The sequence below is a fragment of the Colias croceus genome, chromosome 27 (assembly GCF_905220415.1).
Source record: "Colias croceus chromosome 27, ilColCroc2.1".
In the NCBI taxonomy this organism is placed as follows: Eukaryota; Metazoa; Arthropoda; class Insecta; order Lepidoptera; family Pieridae; genus Colias; species Colias croceus.
In genome coordinates, this window is record NC_059563.1 from 5,817,397 (window position 1) to 5,843,110 (window position 25,714).

General features: G+C 32.9%; 1 protein-coding gene across 7 annotated transcripts in view; it reads right to left on the minus strand.

Moving 5' to 3' along the window:
* The window catches only part of LOC123703630 (phospholipid transfer protein C2CD2L), a 56,552-nt gene extending 33,008 nt beyond the window's left edge, over positions 1-23,544 (minus strand). For 5 of the 7 annotated variants that reach the window (XM_045651706.1, XM_045651705.1, XM_045651703.1 and 2 more), the window contains exons 1-2: positions 23,300-23,544; positions 6,755-7,575 (exon numbers count right to left, since the gene is read on the minus strand). In XM_045651706.1, the coding sequence (XP_045507662.1) occupies positions 6,755-7,375 (621 nt within the window). In that variant the 5' untranslated portion in view covers positions 7,376-7,575; positions 23,300-23,544. Of the gene's footprint in view, positions 1-6,754; positions 7,576-14,209; positions 14,326-23,299 lie in introns of those variants that run through there. The other 2 variants (XM_045651701.1, XM_045651702.1) reach the window with 2 other exon arrangements.
* Between the last annotated feature and the right edge of the window lie 2,170 nt (positions 23,545-25,714).

The window sequence follows — 25,714 nt, forward strand, 5'->3', positions numbered from 1 at the left end:
AATACCTATAAAGAACAATATTCAGCCTCGATAAACCTTGCATATACATAATTATATGACGTATACGTATAACTTAAATATTTTTAAAGTAACTGAAACTCTCACTCACGATTTCAATATTTCAGCTAATAAACTGATATATAATTATTAAATAATTTAAACTGATAAAAAATTCAGCACGTGTTTTAATACATTTGTATGTCAATACATAAGTGTTATGTACGTGACATAGACGTTTTTCAATCAATCAATCAATCGATATGCAAATCAATTATTAACATAGGAAATATTAATTGAAGCCGTTACCCGTCAGCTATACATACTCGTAAAGTAGTATATAATAATCTTCTTATATAAAAATGAATCGCAAAATGTGTTGGTAAGCGCATAACTCGAGAACGGCTGAACCGATTGCGATAATTCTTTTCTTATAATATTCCTTGAAGTTCGAGGATGGTTCTTATGTAAAGAAAACGTGAATATGTACCACGGGCGAAGCCGGGGCGGACCGCTAGTTAATAATATAATATACTACTGCAATTTCACTACATACCTAGTACATAGTATAAAACAAAGTCGCTTTCTCTGTCCCTATGTTCCTTTGTATGCTTAAATCTTTAAAACTACGCAACGGATTTTGATGCGGTTTTTTTTAATAGATAGAGCGATTGAAGAGGAAGGTTTTAGTATATAATTTATTAGGTTTTAGACAAAGCGGACGAAGCCGCGGGCGGTAAAACCCGCATAGTTCCCGTTCCCGTAGGATTTCCGGGATGAAACCTATCCTATGTGTTAATCCAAGTTAAATTTCATTTTAATCGGTTCAGTAGTATTTGAGTGAAAGAGTAACAAACATACACACACACATCCTCACAAACATTCGCATTTATAAGGATTTAGTAGATTCATAATACTATATTTATTTTTATAGCAATATATAGTTTGTTTGTTTGTTTCTCTTTAAATTCGAACAGAGCAAAGGTATCATGATATTTTGACAAACTTACTTTCTACAACATTGACGATTGACCAAAGAATGCGCTTACGCAGTACCGGATTAGCCACGTAGCAAGAGTAGCAAATGCTACGGGCCCCGCGACTCGGGGGGGCCCCGCGGTCTAATACCTGTCTGACCGTAAAAAAATATCAATTTATAATACACGTACCGTAAAAAAAATACACGTACCTACCACGAGAAACGTTGGTATCAAAATCTACAACAATAATTTAAAATTTTACCACGTTTCTACAATTGAGCGCTGGCTACACCAAAAGTTGGTAGCACGGCAAAGCTAACAGGGGAATCCCCTGATATTGTCATCGAACGAGCTAGTCGTAACAACCCGATCAAATAAAATAGGATTCTATTGACTATCAAACCTTAGATTACAAAATAAAAGGCAGATGGAGCATGACAATCATCCATCGCCCTTGTCAAAGAAAATACGAAATCAAAAACGAATACGAACCTCCGCCAGTGCTATAGCGATTATAGTGTCATGCAATACGTCAAAAGGGGTTTGCTATTTTAGTAAAAAAATGCTGTCTTGTGATATTAAAACGCTGTAAAATTTGTTCCCGAAAACAAACAAAAAGATAAAATATCGTTTTACAGGTTGTCTGTAGATTATTTGGCTTATTTAATTTTGTATACAAATAATAATTTTACATATACGAAGGAATACAAAACTTCAACGTATGCTGCCAGTATTTTGAAAATGAATTTGCCATTTTTATAGGTAAAACGGTAAAATGGTTAAAAGATCTTCGAGGTAGTGCTGTTGGATTTTTCGATCGTGAATGTGATTATTTCTATTGTGCAATAAAGGTTCATGATCATTATAAGCTAATTTGATAAGTATAATACTTTTTTTTTGTTACTTTTATATATAGCTTAAAAACGTCAGAGTCGTTTTCGCCCGCGATTTAATTCATTTGAACTCCGTATGACAAAATTATTATTCAGGAATTATATTTATTTATTATCCAGTAAAGCAGCTGACAATCTGGATGTCGTCTGAAAATCAGTGTTAAGGTATTATGCCTCAGGTATCCTGAGTGGCTTCCTTTTTTAGCGCAAGCAACCATACATAAATTTATGTTTTCTACTACCTATTATTCATAATTTACAATGCTATTGTTGTGTGTTTGTGTGTATTGGAATAAATGGTTTCTTCCTTCTTTCTTTCTAAAAATAAAATGTCCCGTGTTCTAGACTAAAAACTACCGCTATCCGCATTCATATATTTTGAAAATAAAAAATAATATAGGTAATCATTGTAATTTTGAAACATTTTTTTATGTAATTTATTTAATTAAAAATTTATCGTTTATGTAACAAAAGAATTTTTACAATATTATAAAAATTATCATACACAAATATTTATATTAAAACTAGCTTTCCGCCCGCGGCTTCATCCGCGTTTTTAAAGAAAAACCCGTTCCCGTAGGATTTCCGGGATAAAACCTATCCTATGTCCTTTCTCGGGTATCAAAATATCTCCATACCAAATTTCATGAAAATTGGTTCATTAGTTTAGGCGTGATTGAGTAACAGACAGACAGACAGAGTTACTTTCACTAAATTTATAATATTAATAAAAATATAAAAATTAAACCCTGACAGCTAATTGATGTAGAACGTCACTAACACCACTACCATAATAATTCAGATGATTGCAATGTCACCTCATAAATCAAAATCGGTTCAGCGGTTTATACTGCAGGGCGGTCTTGAGAAACTATAGCAAACGAAGGGCCTCTTGACAGAATTTGCTACAGGCCCCGCGCTGGCTTAATCCGGCACTGCGCTTACGCATACCCAGAGGAATACTTTCCACGATTGGAAATCTTTATTTTAAACATAAAGAAACTACTAAATACTATTAAGTTATTAACTGAATAATTCATCGTAAATTTCCTTAAATTTCTATGACATAAAACATTTATGGATTGCTACAGTACAAAAGTCGACCTTAAAGTTTATTAGCGATCTCTACCAGGCTGCTTATGTTATTTAAACAACTTGTTAAAAATTTTGGCTTGACCGGATACGTTTCAAATGTTTGAAATATAAAAAAAGTATTTTTTTAACAAAGATAATTTTTCCTCAAAATTGGTTTTTCAAATTTACAAGATTTGGTTTGAGGTTTCTGTGTAAAATGTATAAAATAAAGTATAGAGCAAACAATTTTTTTATAAATTTTCTTACAATTTCTTTATTTTTCAATTTAGGGCCAAAATTTATTTACCTAAACATATTTGTTTGTGTAACAACTTGGTAAGTTTGTACATTTTGTGTATTTTTGTTACAAATTATGTTATCAAATCCATACTTAATATTATAAATGCGAAAGTAACTCTGTCTGTCTGTTACTCAATCACGCCTAAACACACTTTGTGCGTACACTTGTTGCGTCAAAGCGACATGTCTACGCGTAGAGTGTCCTATGGTGGATTTAGTTTTTAGTTTTTAGATGTAATTTTACTAACATTAATACTTAGGTTGATTTTTTTACTAACAAATGGATCTGCGATATCCGAATTTTTGATGCTAAATAAATAAATAAAATAAACTACTGAACCAATTTTCATGAAATTTTACCAGGCTACTTTTTATACAAAGCAAACTCAGAGAGATTGATTTTGCTGAATTTCATAAAAGTTGCGGAAAGATATGCAGAGACACATATCATAAAGTGTGTCTTGATAAAGTGTACAATGAGATTATAGGAATTCTGTCCCATGCTGCCTCATTGTCTCATACAGAAATTGAGAAGAAAAAAGGTCAAGTTATTGGATGGAATAAACATGTACGCGAGGCTCACTGTGAGGCTCGGTCGAAATACCACATATGGCTGTCATATAATAAACCAAAAACTGGAAAGATCTGGGAAGATATGTGTATGAGCCGTAAAATATTTAAAAGTAGGCTAAGATGGTGTCAGAATCATCAAGATGAAATAAAAATGGACATGATTGCTTCTTACAGGTCAACAAAAAACTTTTCCAGATTTTGGAAAGCAACCAATAATCTCAATGTTCGACCGAGCTTACCAGTGAGTGTCGCGGGCTGCAATACTCCGAAAGAAATTGCAAATATGTTTAGGGATCACTTTAAGGTATCATCACCTTTGGGACCTTCCAAGCAAATGTTTAGCCTTGATAAAGATCTAAACAATGATCTTATTACTTTTTCAGCTAAGCAGGTGGCGAGTGTCATAAATAAGATGACGAGAGGTAAATCACCGGGCTATGATAGCCTCAGTGTGGAGCATTTGAGACATGCAGGTGTGCACTTGCCCCGAGTGCTTGCTAAGTTTTACTCTCTTTGTGTAAGTCATTCTTATATTCCCGCTGAGATGATGAGAACTATTGTGGTCCCTATTGTCAAAAACAAAACTGGCAATATTTCGGATAGGTCAAATTACAGACCAATATCACTGGCCACCATAGCAGCTAAGGTTTTGGATAGTTTGTTTGATAAATGTCTTGGCGAAGCGCTGAACCTGGATGATGCCCAATTCGGCTTTCAACCAGGTCTATCAACAGAAAGTGCGATACTCTGCCTAAAACAAACTATTCAATACTATACTAGCAGAAGAACCCCAGTGTACGCCTGCTTTCTCGATCTTTCTAAGGCTTTTGACCTTGTATCTTATGATATACTGTGGGAAAAGATGGAGAAGGCGGGAGTACAAAGGGAGTTGATAAGTGTACTTCAATTTTGGTATGCAAACCAAGTGAACAATGTCAGGTGGGGGACAGAGTTATCCGATTCATATAGGTTGGAGTGTGGCGTGAGGCAGGGAGGTTTAACCTCGCCAAAGCTTTTCAACCTATATGTGAATGAACTCATATTAGAGCTGAGGAAAAAGGGAGGCTGTTGGATAGATGGTGTATGCGTTAATAACATCAGCTACGCAGATGATATGGTTCTCTTAGGACCCACTGCAGGTTCCATTAGAGAACTACTGAATTCCTGCCAGGAGTATGCTGCCAAGCATGGATTATCATATAATGTCGCAAAAAGCGTTTATATGATCTTTGGAGTCCCCCGAAAGCACATTGGTTACGAACCGATACTCAACTTAAACCAAATAGCGTTAAAGAGGGTAAAACAGGTTAAATATCTCGGACACTGTGTTTCGGAGGACTTGAATGATCAAGTAGATATTGAGCGTGAAAGGAGATCCCTGGCGGCTAAATGCAATATGCTGGCCCGCAGGTTCGCCCGATGTAGCAAAGAGGCAAAAATAACTTTATTCAAAGCCTATTGCCAAAACTTCTACACGGGAAACCTGTGGTTCAAGTACTCCAAAAAGAGTATGAATGCATTACGGGTGCAATATAATAATGGGTTTAGGATGCTGATGGGCTTGCCGAGGCATTGTTCAGCGTCTGAAATGTTTGCGCAGGCTCATGCAAATGATTTTCATGCCATTTTGCGAAAAAAGACAGCTTCATTACTCCAGCGGTTACGTGCAAGTCCCAACGGAATCCTAAACACATTATCACAAAAAGTAGACTCACCAATACTAGAACATTTTATTAATGTGTTGGTGAGACGTGAAGTTTTTTAAATTGTATACCGAATAACTATTTGTATTTTTAGATTAATTATTTTTGTGCGTACTCTAATTTTAATTTTTGCTTAATTTTTCTGTGACTTTATGTATGCTTCTGATTATTTGTGACATGTCAATTTTATAATTTGTATTTCTAGATTTAATTTTATTGCGTATTTTAATTTTAATTGTTATTTCTATTTAATTTTGGGTCTTTGTTACTCTGAAATAAAGAATTTATTATTATTATTATTTATCCCGGGAAAATGACGCAATCCCGGAAATGCCACGGGAACGGGAACTATGCGGGTTTTTCTCTGACGGCGCGGGCGAAGCCGCGGGGGGAAACCTAGTTAAAATATAATTTTACTAAGAGACTATTTCTCTTGCCGGCTCTTTGTAGAAACTACGAACTGCTTTCCGTACCGTGGTTTTTCTTTCTTAATTTTGTCCATTCAAAAGCGCTTCACTACGTAGTATAAAACTAAGTCGCTTTATCTGTCCCTATGCCTTAAAACTATATGCAACGGATTTTGATGCGGTTTTTTAATAGATAGGAGGAAGGTTTTAGTATATAATTTATTAGGTTTTAGACAAAGCGGGCAAAGCCGCGGGCGGAAAGCTAGTCTAAAATAAACGATTCTAAAACCCTCCTAAAATATGTCTAAATGTTTGTGTTTAGAGATATGAAGCCCTTACTAACAAACATAACTCAATAATACACTTTTACTATTTATTTACAAAGGTTTGGCCGCTTATCAAGTGATAAAAAGACGAATTTAAATTTAATTTTACGTTCAACTATTACATTTGGAAATTAACAGGTGGCTTTGCCAAATTAACTTTTAGTTTCTGTTTCTAACTAGTTAGTTTTAACGTTAAAGGTCCGCTTATGCTTTGCAGAATTTGCGAATTTTCTTTTCCCACAACTTTTTGCTTTGGTCAAATTATTTTTTCTTTGAAGTTGTAGTTTTTTCATTATAACTGACTTATTCAGGAGAACATTATTATTAATCCAAATTATATTCGCATGGCCATTATTCGACCCTGAATCTACCTATTTATACCCCAGTTTACTCTAAATACCAATAACAACATCTTCTAAATCTGAATCTAAACTATATCCAAGGCTCTATCTCAAACAAAATATCATTGTTTCCCTACTATCAAATAAACAATCAACTCACCTCCTCCACCGATTTCTTCGAGAACTCGTTCATGGACACGATCCATTGCTGCACAAGTTCATTCACAATAACCAGATCATTATATAACCACGTCAACAGCTCGTTCACCCATTGAACGCTCGCCGCGTCCGCGCCCGTGCACGTCGGCACTATGACGCTCTGGTGCTTCTTGAGAGACAACTGCTCTGGTCCAGGGGACATCCGACCTAATCTCTTCTTGTTCGGCGGAGTCGCGGGGATAAATCCACTCGGCTTCGACGGCTTAAACGCCCCGGTCTTTATCTTTGCGCTCGTCGCCAACACACTATCAGCACTGCTGATTATCTCGTTCGCCGTCTTCTTCGTTTCGTCACTACCTTTCTTCTCCACCTTCTCCTCTACTTTCCTCGCCCCGAACTTGCCGTACGCCCATTTCGCGATCCCCAGCAACACTATCGAGAATACAATCCAAATGAATACGAGCATCACTAGGTTATCCATCGCTGTGTCCATATAGTCGAAACTACATATGAGGTCGTCGACGGCTTCTGCAAGGTCAGCCATAGTTTTCCATGGTGTTTCCCACCATGCGGCGTGTTCACCCGCCGACGGTCTCCCCGATACTGACTTGGAGCCCAACATTTTTTCACTATTTTTGAATGTTCTATTTTCGAATCCAGCTGTGCGTCTCGCTCGCTTCTCTTTCGCGCGTTCTAAAACTGCATCACAGTCGGTTTAATTTAATCTGTACGTTTCTGAACGCATCGCACAGATAAATAATTCGTTCGTTCGTATTTATTGGCGGTTTCCGAGTGTTCAAATCGTTGACATTTTGCAGGGGACTGTAACAAAGAAGATAGTGGTTAAAATTATAGTAATGGTGGTTTTAGAAATATTTTACGAAACGGTTTCTATTGAATGTGACGCGTGACTTAGCGTAATAAAAACTTTACAGTTCGTAAAACGTTGCGGAACATTCTTGTATTCAGAAAAATAAATCACGGCTCAATGAAACATAAACATTGTTGTAGTTTACTGCAGTATGACAACTCTCGTGTAGTTTGGTGCATTATAAGATATGACTGGAAGGTATGGGAATCAAAATTATATTACAATAAATAATATAACACAATATGCATGTGTAAGTGCCCACAAACCGCAAAACTGTGTAATATCTAATACCTATTATAGTAGGTAATGTAATAATGTGGTAATAACAACTTTTTACTGATAAATATGCAATATGTATTAAGGAATGATCTAGTGGGTATTTAGGATATAAGGTACCTACTTATTAGAGGTCAACCTAGATGACCTAGACGAGGCCGGAGCGAGTTGCTATAGTTTTTCATTTAGTATAAACTAGATTACCGCCTGCGGCATCGCCCGCTTTATCTAAAACCTAATAAATTATATTATACTAAAACCTTCCTCTTGAATCACTCTATCTATTAAAAAAAACCGCATCAAAATCCGTTGCGTAGTTTTAAAGATTTAAGCATACAAAGGGACATAGTATGTAGTGAATAGTGATATGTCTCAGTTCAATATAAATATGTAAATATATAAGTACGTATTAAATATTATACCGTACATAAAACTATTTAGTATCGAAAAGATCGAAAAAATCTAATTAGACCCTTTTTAAAACCTTTATTTTCATACAATATAAGAAATAATAATCAAATACATACAACCGATAAGACAAATAACAAAATAAAACATATAATTGGACATTACCTCACTCCTGACTCAGTGACCTCAACGTCTGACCTCAGACATGTTAATGATAAACCACTTCGGGTAACGAATTCAGATTAAAAATATTATTAATAATATCTTAATTATCATTTGAAACATATTAAAAAATGGATGGAGGTCTGTATGGGAAAAATAATTAAGAGACTTCACTACATATTATAAAACAAAGTCGCTTTTTCTGTACCTATGACCCTGTATGCTTAAATCAAAGTACGCAACGGATTTTGATGCGGTTTTTTTTAATAGATAGAGTGATTCAAGAGGAAGGTTTTCGTATATAATTTACTAGCTTTCCACCCGCGGCATCGCCCGCGCAGTCAAAGAAAAACCCGCATAGTTCCCGTTCCCGTGGGATTTCCGGGATTGCGTCATTTTCCCGGGATAAAAAGTAGCCTATGTCCTTTCTCGGGTATCAAAATATCTCCATACCAAATTTCATGCAAATTGGTTCACTAGTTTAGGCGTGATTGAGTAACAGACAGACAGACAGAGTTACTTTCGCATTTATAATATTAGTATGGATTAGATTTTAGACAAGCGGGGGAAGCCGCGGGCGGAAAGCTAGCAATATTTTAATATTATGTCATTGCATCTACCATAGAAAAGAGACATAAAATATAAACACACATACAAATAAAACGTCTTTTATGAGAGTCGTAAAAATCCTGCAGTAGTTATTTTAGTACTATTTTAACTGCTATAGAAAATGTGGTTAACAAAAGACTATAATATTTTATTGCAAAACTCAAACTCAAACTCAAACATTCATTTATTCAATTAGACTACTATTTAGTAGCACTTTCGAATCGTCATTACATAATTATTTTAACATTTACCACCGATTCGGAAAGCAGTGATCTATGGAGAAGAATCGGCAAGAAACTCCATAGTTGCTCTTTTAAAATCATGTAAATATTACAATATATGAAACTTATATCTAACTACATAATATGCCAATGAACTGTCTTGTGGTTTTTACGCGACAACCCTCCATGGGTTTTTATCGTCCATATATTCCTGAATACTGTAGTACGCTCTCTGAACTAATACATTTTTTATATAAGTTTTAAATTTAGAACTACTAAACTCTTTAATATTGTGAGGAATTCTATTGTAAAAGCGTATACCTTGACCCATAAATGAATTTTTAACTTTAGCTAATCGGAAAAATGGCATTTCAAATGGCAAAATAAATAATATCCTACTAATATTAATTATTATAAATGCGAAAGTTTGTGAGGATGTGTGTGTGTGTGTGTGTGTGTGTTTGAAACTCATTCACGCAAATACATACTACAGAACCGATTACAATGAAATTTAGCAGACATATAGAGGGTAACTTGGATACATAGGATAGATTTTATCCCGGAAATCCCACGGGAAGGAAAACTATGTAGGTTTTTCTTTGAAAACGCGGGTGAAGCCTCGGGCGGGAAAAAAAATTACATAATTTTCTTATACATTCAAACCCGTAACTCTTTCAAAGCACAACAATTCACCACTGAGCCACTGCTCCGCTATACGCTACTGGTGCCATACGATCTCTGTATTCAAGCATGACAATCCTTGTGACAAACACAAGGTCAGGTCAGTCATGCCGTGACGGCCATCTTTATGCCTAACCTAGAACATGACCTAGTGTCTTGACTCCATTGTATATTGTTTAGTCCTTGCGTAGAGATAAAAGAAACTTTTATTGTTTACTCCTTATTAGCAGGAGGTCCTCAAACTTGTAAGAAAATATGCCACGAACGTCAAACTACCTAATTTACAAAAATAACAATAAAATTTTGCCAAAAAAGATGAGAATTGAACGTCTCCGGACTCCGATGTTTTTAGGAGCGCCAACTAAATAGTATCTAAAATTGTAAATAATATTAACATCATAATAAAATTATAAATAAAACGTATCCGCGTATCATTCGCAAAATGTTCTACTACAAAACTGCATCCAGATAAAAATAACAAATGATTGTATTTTAAAAGGACCTGTTTTATCACAAAACATTGAAAATAAATTTTCATAATGTTAGAGGTACCTACACTACGAGTAGGTAGGTACCATTTGATAACCTTGGTAAAACCACATATTTCCTGAAGTAAATGATATAGTTATGAAATATAATTATGAAAAATAACAATAATTAAGAAAATTATATAATTATGAAACAATTTATACTATTAAATAATTTATTTGCACTTTCTTTTTCGGTGTACATTAAAATTTAAAATTATTGATGGAGTTTCTTGTCGGTTCTTCTCCATAGAAACTGCTTTCCGAATCGGATCTGATTGAGTAAATGTTTGAGTTTGAATTAAAAAAAATAAAAAAAATGAATTCTTTCAATGTTTCGAAAAAAAATTGTTACGCGTGATAAATAATAATTTATATAATATCATGTAAATTTAATTAACATTAAAATTAATTCGTTATCGCATAACCAACCTCGATGATGTCACTAGCAAGGTCATTAACTACTGCTTCGAACCATGGAGGTTTTTTATTTTATCAACCGACTGCAAAAAATGCGGTTTTCAATAAGTAACATTTTTTTCTGGGAGATTAGGCGTTGTACTATTTTCTTAGTGTGGATTTTTTGATGTGACAACGTCTTATAATTCGATAGAGCCGCGTGCATGCACGAAAAAACATGACTCATGCGGCGTTACCTCGCTCTGAGGCGTTCCATGTAAGGCTTGAAGTGTGAGCGAGAGCTCGGAACGAAAGACGAAGAAGCACAATCGGACGTTGTCACGTTTAACTATCGTCAGTAAACCGACTTTACAGACAACCATTTTTTTATACTACCGAAGTAAATATTATACATGCTCAGTAAAGCGTGGTAAAGCTCGTTATACATATACTAGCCGTGCTCCGCCGTTTTACCCGCAGTGCTCCGCTCCTGTTGGTCTTTGTCTTAGCAAGATGATATATAGCCTACGCCCTACAGCCTCCCTCGATAAATCGGCTATCTAACACCAAAGAACTTTCCAAATCGGACCAGTAGATCCCGAGATTAGCGCGTCCAAACAAATAAACTCTTCAGCTTTATAATATTAGTAAGGGTTATTGTAAATTTGCCACAAAGTTAATTCGTCACGTTTTTAAAACTCCATACATTGAAAGTAAATTCGTCACATGCCTTAAAAAGTATGTGTAAGTTCGTCACAGGTATATTCGGGTTATTGTAAATTTGCCACAAGTAGTAAAGTACCGCCAGCAAGCAAGGCAAGTGAATTATACCTTTCAGCCTGCGATGAAACCAGCAATATAATGATTTACATTTTAATATTACAGTCATCATTCACATAAGGTAAATTCATCAATAACATAAGGTAAATTCATTATTGAGTCAAATTGATTTGCGCTTTTTAAAAGTTTGAAATGATTTTTTATGTATTAGAATTTTTATTTCTATGGAAAACGAAAGTTGACTTATAAAAATAATTAATGTGATTTTAACTGTGATTTATTAAGTGTCATGATAATGAAACGCGCTAGTCTGTTTGAGTTTTGATTTTTATTTGCTTTGTGTTTTTCTAATATGATAGGATATGATTTAAGTAAAGTAAGAGCAATATCTTTACTTGTTAAAATAAAAGAATAATATTTTATCCTTATTTTTATAGGATTGTTATAAATATTGTAGAGCCGCTTTTAGTTCACTGTTCATTGCATTTTAAAAATATTTATAGAGAGAACTGTGATTTTTACGATTACCTATGTAGAATAATATAGATGTTAAGTAATATTTTTTATAACTGTTGTATATTTTTAGAACGTTCAGGGTATAAGTGACAGTCTTTCGAAAACTTTGACCATGGACTCAGGTCATCTTTCTGAGCAACTTTCCCCAAAGAAACCATATTGCGGAAATGAAAAAAAAAAATTCGGCTTCCCATACAAAATTTTCGAGTGAGATGCTAATTTTGTATGGGAGGTTGAAATTTTTTTTTTTCATTTCCACAATATGCTTTCTTTGAGAAAGTTGCTCAGAATGATTCCATGGTTAAAGTTTTCGGGAGGCTGTCCCTTACACCCTGTATACAAAATAGGTGAAAAATATTTTATCCTTATTTTTATACGATTGTGATAAATATTATAGAGCCGCTCTCATTTCATTACATTTTAAAAATATTTATAGAGAGAACTGTGATTTTTACCATTACCTATGTAGAATAATGTAGATGTTAAGTAATACTCTTTATAACTGCTGTGAATTTTTAGAACATATACAAAATAGATGTTCCTTGTTTTCCTTATGTTTTTAAAAAGTCCATCGCCATCCAATTTGACTGTGATTTTTTTACATGTAAGGTTGAAAATCTAAAACTGATTAAGAAATAAACATTTTAAATTAATTTATTGTTTAATTTTTTTGCTATCTGTACTTAAATTATCGATGTGACGAATTTACAATACTTGATATTAAATCGTGACGAATTAACTTTAAAAAAATAAAAGTGTGGCAAATTTACACATACTTTTTTAGGTGACGAATTAACTTTGTGGCAAATTTACAATAACCCATTAGTAGGGTTAGTTAGTAAGTAGTAAGTACATATAGTTAGATAAGCAATCTGTAGACTATTTAATATTTATTACGCTGTTACGTCTAAACCATAAAGCACAGTCCCATATTAAATAGTGCCTAGATTCGAATTTATTCCGTGAAAATATTTGAAGACAAAATAAATTTCGAAATAAAAAAATATATAAAACACACTCAAAAAAAATACCGTTCGCATTCCATCTCTCTTTTTATCACAAAAACCGGTATATAAAAATAAAACAAGACATAGCACACCGCAACCTTGCGACAATGTAGTATACAAGCTAATTAAAACATTAGACGATACAAGAATCACTCGAATAATTTATATGCTCGGCTAGAGTAATTAAAATCGTCTACACTCAACAGAATGCTTCAGAGGTTTTCGAATACTATTACTAATTTCTATTGTTTTGGGTAGGCTCCTTTTGACTTGTAAATATTAAAACTTTGTATTATAATTTCCCATTTACATATATGATATACATTAAATGAAAATATATAGAAAGACATCAATAATGAATTATCACTAACTAATACCTACTAATATTATCAAGCTAAAGTTTGTTTGTTTGTTTGAACGCGCTAATAAAAGGAACTACTGGTCAGATTTGAAAAATTCTTTCGGTGTTAGATAGCCCATTTATCGAAACAGGAGTTGAGCAGTACGGGTAAAAAAAAGAGCGGAGCACAGCTAGTCACTAATAAAATTATTTCATCTAAAACAATAATTTGACTGTCACCATTCATGACCCCAAGTTCAAATTAACAAATCCCTGATCAACAAAGATCTTAATGGTGTGTCTGCTCTCATGTCATTAACCTCTTGGGGTACATAAAGACGTCTTTGAGCAACACTTGATCTCATTTCCTGGAAGTAATTTGTTTATAAACACTTGTAAAAGCCAATTATGAAAATGTATTTAATTTGATAAGTAATACAGCGTTTATTTCATAAGATATTTTCCGAAGTTCTGTGTCCCCTTTTGTTGTATGGGCCATGGGGCAGATACATTAACATTCGTTTCACTGATCGATTTTCTTTACAAGCGAGTAGGATCAGCTGTATGACCTACTAAGTACTTTAAACTACTAACATACTTGGTACATCTTAGTAAAATATCCATGCAAAGCAAAAATACAGAATCCATAAAACACTTACCACTAACAAACTTCACAAATTAAATTCCAATTCAAAGTAAAAAAAAAAAATATACAAATATCGATTTTAACCAACCTCAACACACACACACACAACCACTCGCTCGGACAACCGCGCGGCGCCAAGACTCAAAGACTGATTAAATTGTGCAAAAAAAGAAACATTTATAAACAAACACGATTTACAACTTATTTAATTGGCAATAAGAGCTATTTTCGGATGCCGTAGGTGTAAGGCCGAGTTTATGCAAACATTGGTAAATGTTGCCAGAATTGTTTTTATGGAAGTACATAATGTTTTTGAATTCTGCTTTTTGTTGTGAATGAAAAAATATTTTTTATGGTAGTTTATAATGCAAGGACACGATTTATGTTAGCCTCATTTTATGTATGTGAAAAAGTGAGTCTATGTCCTTCAACATTCCATCTATTATATTAAATTAAACTTATCCAAATCTGGTCAGCAGTCATAACAGATGGACAAAAGATTTTTAATTTTTTTTTTAATAATATACCTAGTGCTTAATAGAATATAAATTATTTATAGATTGATTGACAAATTTTAGCGAATTTCTGTGAAAAAAAATGTATAATATAGTTGTAGATCAAGATAAAGTATGTGCCTATTACCTATTTAGCATAAAACGTACACTAGGGCACCAATTTTTTATATACGTTCGTCAATCACCCAAAAACGGCTGATGAATTTTCAATGAAAAATACAAACAATTTTTTTTCATACATCAATGAATACTACTGATTCATCAATTAGCACATTCCTAGAACATTGTAATACTAAAAAATAAAACCTTGTATGTAATAATGAATGATACTCAAAAACTAGATTCCTTTGCCCATCATATTAGAGATATGCTAATTATTAATTAATATGCATAATTTGTCTAATTTTTTGTTTGTACGCGATTTAATCATCACCTTATATTTTTTTTATAGTTTGTTTGTAATTCTAAATTAATGAAAAACTGGATAGACTTTTTAAGGGGAGTCTCTTCAGCGAAGCGGAGTAAAATTGGTTTGCAAGATCGAATTTTTCATGTATTTGCAATTATATGACGCTTTTAGAAAAAATCACTTCAAGATATTGCCTAAAAAGTGTGCTAATTTCATAATTTGTTACACAACCACGTGTATTTTGCTCGATCATATTAAATCATAAAAATAGGCTTAAATAAAAATCGAAAACGAATTATTTAATAAAGCAGAAACGTACATTACACGAAAGTTTGAAATAATGTGTGTAAGTAACTCTTTTACGCAAAACAGCTAATCGAATCTGTGTGAAACTTTAGTATACCTTATTTTTAGATTATAGTGTGGAATTCTTGATTATTTTTAACACGTTTTTTATTACATTCACCTGTATGTTTGTATGTATCCGATTCTTTTAGACTATTGTAAACGGATTGATTTAATTCAAACTTTGTACACTTATCAAGCATCGGTGACAACACGATAATAATAATTACAACAGTACATATGTATATTATCTTGTCAAGCCGTTTTATACATTTTTAAAGAACAGAAAGTAAACAGAAAAGGTGTTTTTAGTTTTTAACAATGCACTTATATATCTTTAATTTATAATTTTACTAGCTTACCGCCCGCGGCTTCGCCCGCTTTGTCTAAAACCTAATAAATTATTTACTAAGACCTTCCTCTTGAATCACTCTATGTATTAAAAAAATCCGCATCCAAATCCGTTACGTAGTTTGAAAGATTAGCATACAAAGGGACATAGGGACAGAGAAAGCGACTTTGTTTTATACTACCTATGTAGGGATGATCAGGTATTTCGCGAGAAAATCCGCGGATTTCGCTAGTTAGTTCTAAATAATACATAATATAGATTATGGATAAAATAAAATACACACAAATCAGCACTTTGGTAGGTATTTCGATATATTAGATAGTGTCGTTGATAACGCAGATGTCATTGATAAGAGCAAAATTATCTCAATCGCACGGGAATGAGGAGAAATTTTGTTTATTATATTTAGAAATATAAACTGAGGTAAAATATGATTCGTTTAATTTGAAAAAAAATGGGGGGGGGGGGGTTTAAAAATTGAGTTATAAGGGTGTTTAATTATTTGTCGATGGTTTAAAAATTACATTACCACATAAATAAACATCTGCGATTTTATAATATATCAGTACTTTATCTACAGATGTATTCTGTGACGATCAAATTCATCTGCTGAACAGATTTTGATGAATTTTGATACGTATTAGAAGTGTATTTTGTGGCGAGCGTGGTAGTTACGTACCATAAAACATTTTAAGTCCCAAATCTGTAACAATCTATGTTTTTTTCTACAGAAATGTCGGGCTTTTTCAAGTCTCAATTCTCATTGAATAAATAAATGTTTTAGTTTGAGTTTTGTACTTTAGACCGTGCTAGTATAGTGAAATAAAGGGCGATGACCAGTACCCTAATGCCAACCTAGTTGAAAATTACGTCACCATGACTTCACTCCACAAAAAGTGAGGCTGATGACGTCACCACTTAAATGCTAAGTGAATCAGGTATAATTAGGCGTGCCGTATCCACCTTCGAAAATACCTATGTACCTATAGATGAAAATGGACCGTATTTTACAAGAGTTAGAATTCGTTTTTGTTTGTTTTGGTTCTGATATTTTTAGTCTATGGTCATTATAGATTAAGATTGTTTTTAAGAAAAAAATCAAGGAGCAATTTCAAGTAGATACGTATAATGTACATGTATTGGTTTAAACTGTAATACAATTATGAACCAAAATACCATGTTATACTTTTTGATGCCTTTTTTATAGCTCGAATAGCACAAATTAATTTAATATGTACAAGAAACCATCCGTGTATAGAGCCTTACCTTACAAAATAACCTGAAAAGCTTTTTTTTAAGAATTGATTACTTCTTTCTGAAAATATTTCGTATAATAAATAATAATTACAATACTATATATAATATTCTACTAATATAATAAATGCGAAAGTTTGTGAGGATATGTTTGTGTTTGTTACTCTTTCACGCAAATACTACTGAACCGATTACAATGAAATTTAATAACTCAGCCCTCGGAATCACAGACACAATAGAAAATCTATTGTGTCGTGGCCCGATCGGGCCGCTCGGGGCTCAATGGGAATACACATATAGAAGGTAATATGAATTAACACATAGGATAGGTTTAATCCCGGAAATCTCACGGGAACGGGAACTATGCGAGTTTTTCTTTGAAAACGCGGGCGAAGCCGCGGGCGGAAATCTAGTCTACATATAAGATTCGCCAATAAACTTACATCCACCATTTTATTTCTTTAAATTACAGACCTATAAAAATGTAATATTCTACGTACATGCGTGCTTCAATTAAATAATATAATTTGGGCTAAAACGAGAACCAAAGGTGAAGGTCTGCCCCTTTGGGACTTAAGTATTGTAATTTGGTAATTTGATGATAAAGGTCAGTTTTTATTAACCCTGTTTGAAACTACTTTTACTTATGTAAGATTATTTTTATTAAAGTGTATTAATCTTCCGTTAAACGGAACGTTTTTCTTCCGGGTAATCTTCGTAATGGGTACCCACTACCCAGTTTTATTTAAAAAAATAGGTATACGAAATAGAGAATTTTAAGGTAAACTATTGGATGAATTTCTGATTATTACTTTAAATAATAAGGTTATAAAAATTAACGCGAACGGAATCAGTGAAAGAAGTCGGTTAAAAAAGAAACAAATACTATTTGTTAGTTTTCTTGCACGCGCTTATCTCGAACACAAATGGTCCGATTTGAAAAATTCTGTCAGTGTTACATAGCCCATTCATCGAGGAAGGTTATAGGCTTTAATACCTTCACGCTTAGACCGTAACGACTACGAGCGGAGAAAAGCGGGTAAAACCGCGTATCACATCTAGTTTATAGCATTAGTAAGTAGGTACAGGATATATCCATATTTAGCAGACTAAAGACATTATAGTGTTTTTACCCCACAATAGACGAAAAGGCGCCTGGCAAAATGCCATTTACAAGTAATATCGACCGAATACGCCACGCCGGGCAATCAGCAAGTTACAGAAGTACTAATATTTCAAAATAGGACAATAACAAAGGTACTAAATCTAGACATCAAAGGGGATAGATTTGATCTGTCTGAATGGCTCGAAAAAGTTTCTTTCTCTGTCCCTATGTAAGTATACTTAAATATTTAAAACTACGCAACGGATTTTGATGCGGTTTTAATAGATAGATTGATTCAAGAGGAAAGTTTTAGTTAATTTACTGGGTATTAGACAAAGCGGGCGAAGCCGCAGGCGGTCCAGCATGTTATATATAATATACATATTTACAATTGCATCCGGGTAATGCCAGGATAAGTGGCTCGTTAATTATAAATATGTACCTCGTTTAAAAAAAAAAACTACAAACAGTCTTGTTTTTAATGACTTATCTTATATATTATCTATGTTTAATCTTATATAGTTATTTAGCGGCAATTTTTTGCTTATTACATCATGCTTAAAAATATATGGAAAAATAACAAAATGTTACTTCAATGTCACACAGGCCTTCACGTAGGTACTGAGTTGTAATCTTTCCCACGATTATATAAAATAAAATACTTGTTTGTTTGTTCACATGATTATTTGAGAAATACAATATTGTAGGAATATTTGTGACTGTATATATTTTACAGAAACTCCCAAAAACAACTGAATAATAACAAAATAATCAATTGTGTTAGTACCTTAGAGCATTAAACGTTAGTACTAATAATCACTACATAGTATAAAACAAAGTCGCTTTCTCTGTCCCTATGTCCCTTTGTATGCTTAAATCTTAAAAACTACGCAACGGATTTTGATGCGTTTTTTTTTTTAATAGATAGAGTGATTCAAGAGGAAGGTTTAAGTATATAATTTATTAGGTTTTAGACAAAGCGGGCGAAGCCGCGGTCGGTAAGCTAGTATTTACATAGTTCTTTTGGTGGAAGAATCGCCCGCATTTTGAAAGAAAAAACCCGCATAGTTCCCGTTCCCGTTGGATTTCCGGGATGAAACCTATCCTATGTGTTAATCCAAGTTACCCTTTATATGTGTGCTAACATTGTAATCGGTTCAGTAGTATTTGCGTGAAAGAGAACAAACACACACACATCCTCAGAAACTTTCGCATTTATAATATTAGTAGGATAAAATTTGGTGCAGAGATAGACTATAGTTGGATAAGCACTTAGACTTGAGTACCACGCGAGTGAAGCCGCGAGTTCAGTCTAGCAAAAATATAAACGAGATTCGAATGTTCGAACTCCTAGCCTTATTCCTCAAACTTACATTATATACATACTTGTCATAACCACTGTACATTAGCGGTCATTTACTCCATAATACATATTAAAATCCATGACAGAACCAGTCCTACAAGGTCATATAATTATATAGGATAACCGTATATTTCATAGAGTACCAACGAGGTATATTAAAACTACTAACTTAAAAATGTATACGACATGAAACATTGCATAAATTTATCCATTAAGACTAGATTTCCGCCCGCGGGTTCACCCGCGTTTTCAAAGGAAAACCCGCATAGTTCCCGTTCCCGTTGGATTTCCGGGATAAAAGTTAAAACCTTATATTCTATGTGTTAATCCAAGTTACCCTCTATATGTGTGCTAGATTTCATTGTAATCGGTTCAGTAGAATTTGCGTGAAAGAGTAACAAACACTAACACACATCCTCACAAACTTCGCATTTATTATATTACTAGCTTACCGCCCGCGGCTTCGCCTGCTTTGTCTAAAACCTAATAAATTATATACTAAAACTTTCCTCTTGAATCACTCTATCTATTAAAAAAAGCACATCAAAATCCGTTGCGTAGTTTTAAAGATTTAAGCATACAAAGGGACATAGGGACAGAGAAAGCGACTTTGTTATATAGGTATGCTATGTAGTGATTATAATATTAGTAGGATATTTATGGTAAAAAGTATTAATTTAAGGTTTTATTATTTAATGTTACTGAATAAACCAATCTAGACGAATAGGTAATGAGGTTCTTAACTTCGTAATTTTTTAATATTAGTTATTGCTGTAGCCATTTTGAAGTCTTTGTTTTATTACAATTTAAAGTTAAAAGTTCTTACCTATCTATCTTCTATAATATAAAAATGAATCCCAAAATGTGTTGGTAAGCGCATAACTTGAGAACGGCTGAACCGATTTCGTTAATTCTTTATTTATTATATTAAGTACGAGGATGGTTCTTATGTAGAGAAAACGTAAATATGTACCACGGGCGAAGCCGGGGCGGACTGCTAGTATCAAATACCTACTACAGTTATTCTATATCAGGAATCAAATCCTAGACTTTTTACGAACTACAGTTAAAGAAAAATTTGATTTTTTTTCGCTTGCTTAAAATTACTCTATTTTAATTTTTAATAATTATTTCACCATTATAAAGCTACATTTTCCGAGCAACTGCATAGACTATTTTTATTCACTGTCAACACAAGCGAATCCTGGACAACCATCTAGTTATGAAAAAGTTACTACGAGGTCGGAACAGTGAAGGGAGAGCATAATATAACATGACGTAAGTATTTTTGACCTTTGACAAGGGCGCCTTGCATATTTTCGACAAATCGGTCAATGAATTCAAAACCACATCTCTGATTTTGGTGGGACTTTTAATGCATATAGTTTCCGGTTTACTTACATAATCTATAGGTACTTCTATACAACTAATATAAAACTGAAGAGTTTTGATTGTTTGTTTGAACACGCAAATCTCGGGAAGAACTTGATCTGCTTCCGAAAATTCTTTCACCGTCGGGTTCTATACCTACATGTACAATATCTTATTTACATCTCGCTACTCATGTTTAAATGTTTTTGTGATGATATTTTTAAACAAAGCTAATAAGCAGGTAGGTATTTAAAAGTTTTTTCAAGCATTTTTTTCTAGTCTAGGTCCTATTTAAAAACAAAAAAGTACAGTTGGTGTATGTTTATTTCATTTTCCCCAAAACATTGTTTCACATACTTAGTACTTAGTACTTACCTACCTTATGGCTTATCACATAGCTTCAATAGGTACCTATAGGCTATAACTATTAGGTACTACGATTCATATAGTGCACTAGCTTACCGCCCGCGGCTTCGCCCGCTTTCCCTAAAACGATTTGAGATTTAAACTATCCTATCTCTCAAGTTGGATTGAACTGAACATGGTGTGCGAATTTTATTATAATCGGTTAAGTGGTTTAGGAGTCCATTGAGGACAAACATTGTGACACGAGATTTATATATATTAAGAAGAAAGATAATAATGTAGGTATTTAAAGTTTAATCACGTTTTACAACTATTTAAGTTACTTTTATCAACCATGTCAGTTTATATGCAAAATGTAAATATTTAATTGCAAAGATAAATAATGTTTTATGTACCTATGTCGCGGAATCCATCCAGGATTGGTACCTACCTAGGTACTTATTAATTAACACACACATCACTTCAACTTTACATAGGTAGGTATCTAACCTATTTCTAAACTTACGATAAAGAGGAAAGATTTGATTGTTTAAAATGAAGACTTCGAAACTACTGGACCGATTTGAAAAATTCTTTCAGAGCAGAAAACAACATTATTCCGAGTTACTATGTTGTACCATGTTGTACCTATGTTGTTTAGGCTATACCTACCTGCACATTTTATTTATTTATTTTTCATTCCAGGACAATCCAGGTGGAACATTCTAAACTAACATAGGTAACATAAACACACACTCACACACACACACACACACACACACACACACACACACACACACACACACACACACATAAACACACACACACACTCACACACGCACACTCACTCATACATACACTGGAGTTTGTTAATATTTTGTCAATATTTTATTTTTCGTTTTTTATTATTATATTTCTTACACTGCAATTAAAAATACTTAATTTTTAGAAATTAAAAAATACTTCTGTTACATAGGAAGAGACTAGTTTCCCACAACACAGGGGATCTTAGTGTGGGGACTAGTGTATCTATTAAGTGCCCGCTATAATATGCAATTTTTACTGTACTACATATTCGAAACTATTGTACACTGTGTTATGAATCAAATACCTAAACGATTTTTATTTTTATTATTTTATATAAAATATTTAATAAGTGAAGTTTCAATGCACTATTCTCCGCAGGCGCTATACTATATGTACCTACTTGATGCCTCAGTGCTATAGGCTATACTTAGGTATATAATATTTATATGTACCACAAGCGAAGTCGGGGCGCACGTATTACATGTAAATCGATCGATATTTCTTAACGCCCCGTTTAACCCAATGACCTAGCTTTTAACCACGCGGCGACAATCGACGAAATTATTCCATTACTTAATTAATTTTTAATTCCAATGAGTGTAGAAGGTTCTTTATGTGGTCAGAGAAGAAATGTGTGTATCAAAAAATAATAACATAAAATATTGTTTACAATTAAGTGTAGGTAGGTACCTAGTAAGAAGACGTAACTACTGCAGTTTTTCCATATGCTTAAAAATATCTGCATAATGTGTGCATAATATATTAAAATAAGATATTTATTTTAAAATTCCAGTAGGTAATACATATTTTGATATGCAAGATACTTTTAATAAGTACTTATAAATTATAAATAACGTAAATAATAAACAGCTGATATACAAAACTTGGCCTAACAAGATTCAAATTAAGAACAACAATCGCAAAGCTTTCCAAATTAATTATGTGAAAATTAATATTCAGATGAGAAGTAAATATGTGGAAGCGTTAAGGAATTCTAATTTTATTCGCATCTTTACACTCTATTGATCAAGTTTAGTCGATTCTTAAACACGTATTCCATTATATTATGCGCATACATTTACGTGATGTCAACTACACTTGGCGTATCAAATTTTTATATTTACGAGCTTCAACGAATAAAACTGCATTATTTTATACCTTTACTAATAGGCCATAAAACCTAACTATTTACTTGATAAGTATCACTGTACATAGTTAAATAAAAAACTTTATTTACCTTGCTTAGAAATATAAACACAGGTTGGTCAGTCAATAATCAATATTATGATTGTTTATTGAATACTTTATACGAGCACACTCAAAGGAAAGCACATAAATACGATACGAATTTATTCCCGTGTCAAATTCGGCATGTTTTTAATACAAACACAAGAATAACACATTACTAACGAAGAAATCGATAAGCGAGCAGAAAGCGACAACCTCCAGTTACGAATTCAAACACCGCACTGATAAAAAAAATTAAAAATTCAATATGGCCGATGGCGACAAGTCCAGTGTTGCCACGACGCGGACGCAACGGCGACATGAAGGACCACAGAGCAATGAAGGACCATGGTGGACATGGATCAAGGATATTGTAATACCTCATCTACACGATGCGTTACATTTGCACAAGTTGCTTGTGCATGAAAGGGAAACGAATCAGGAACGGTATGTTGGAAGATAGAGCAGTTTTACGACTATTTACAGTTAAATATTTAAATTAAATTACTTACTTTATCTTAATCTTATTCAGTGAAGAAAAATATGAAATTTCGTAGTTACAATCTCTTGTTCATTATTCAAAACCATACAATTTATTAACATAATTGAATTTTAATTTACAATTGTATTGCTTTTACAAGTAGAGAAATCTATGAATTAAAACATAATTAAAATAACTATATAGTGGAATGTTAAACGGGAATAAATATTGTTTTGTAATTTACTTTGGATTATAGCAGATTTCTGAAAATCATCTTTGATTTTAATATTTAACAAAGAAATCAAATTTTTCACGGTTGGTACTTCGTTTTGCACCTGAAATGTGCCTGAAACTATATAAAAAAATGTGAAAAATACAAACATATTATAAATAATAAAAAAGTTTTTTGGAAGCTCGTCTTAAAAGACATATCTTCTTGCCATTTTAAAAGTTAGAGCGTTTTCACATTATCCGATCCGATATCGGATATCGGACGCCGATAGCCGATATCCGATATCGGATACAATTTGCCCTTTCACATTGTCCGATAAAATCGTTCCGATATCATCATGAGTGTTGCCAGAAATTTTTAGAGAAAACTGAGAAAACTAAACTAAATTGCCAGTTGATAAAAAAGGTATAATTAAAAAAAAAAAACAAATGATAGATCAAAGTTGTACATACACATTAAAAATAAATACGTTAAAAATAACAACTAATAAAGAAAAGTAAAATGTAAAAAAGATTTTATATCATTAATTACTGCATATTATTCAGATGTGCTATTTACTAAATAGTTTTGATATCGGTCATTTGTATAGCACATATATGTTAAGACATTATAAATTATATAAATTTATTGCACGCCTCATAAGCGAAGCGTTGAGGTGGGTACTACTGTCACTTCGCGCAAAACATCTGATTTTTCAAACTTAAAATGTATTTATGTATCATACATTGCACTTGTAAGATAATACATACACACACATATTAAGAAAAAACACTATTTTTAACATTCATGATATTTTTGATGTCATTTTTGTTATTTAAACTAGTTAAAAAACAGTTTAAAAAAGTTCTGTCTTGGACGTCCGTGTGTCTGTATGTGCGGAGGATTTTCTTGTTAACACGATAGCGACCGAAATACTTTACTAATCGAGTCTTTTTTTTTCTCTTACGCTTGAGTAGGTATGCTCAGGAATAGAACCCTTTCATTTTTCAGGGTCTGATTCGATGTGGTTTAATTGTTATTAAATAAACAAAAACAAAATATCGACTGTTCTCCATAATTTTAGTATATCTATATATTATATTCTTTATTTTTTTTTATTTTTTTTATATTTATAGTGTACTCAAAATTCACCATTATAAACTCGATTCTTTATACTATAAGCCAAGGTTTAAAAAAATAAGTTGGTAGTCAGTCCCTTAAACCTGCGCAGTTTCACATCTAGGTGGGGCGACAAGAAAAATAGCTCAATTATTACGGTACCGCTTTCTTTACTTTTCCAACTGTTTTATTTTATTTCTTTTTTTTTATATTTATAGTGTATCTACTCTTTATAAATAATCAATTTTATTGTAAAGGGTGAGATTATGAGGCGTGCTCTTTTGGATTTTCCAAACTATATCAATACCTACTATAACATAATATTAGTTATTAGTTTTAGTACCTAATACATATTAGTAAATACCTTTCAAAATCTATTAAATGTATTTTTAGCAAGACGCACCTAGTAATTTAGTCATTTTTTCACTATATACTATAACTATTGTCACCCGTTCAAATATATTTGTAATATGATTGTTGTAATTTCCTGTAAGTAAAGATACATAAATTATTTTACTGTCATAAGCAATTATTTTAGAATTAATAGTTTTCAAACTTTGTATTCTTTGTTGTAAATTCAAAATAAAAATAAAATTGGTGTGAAATCTCCTCCT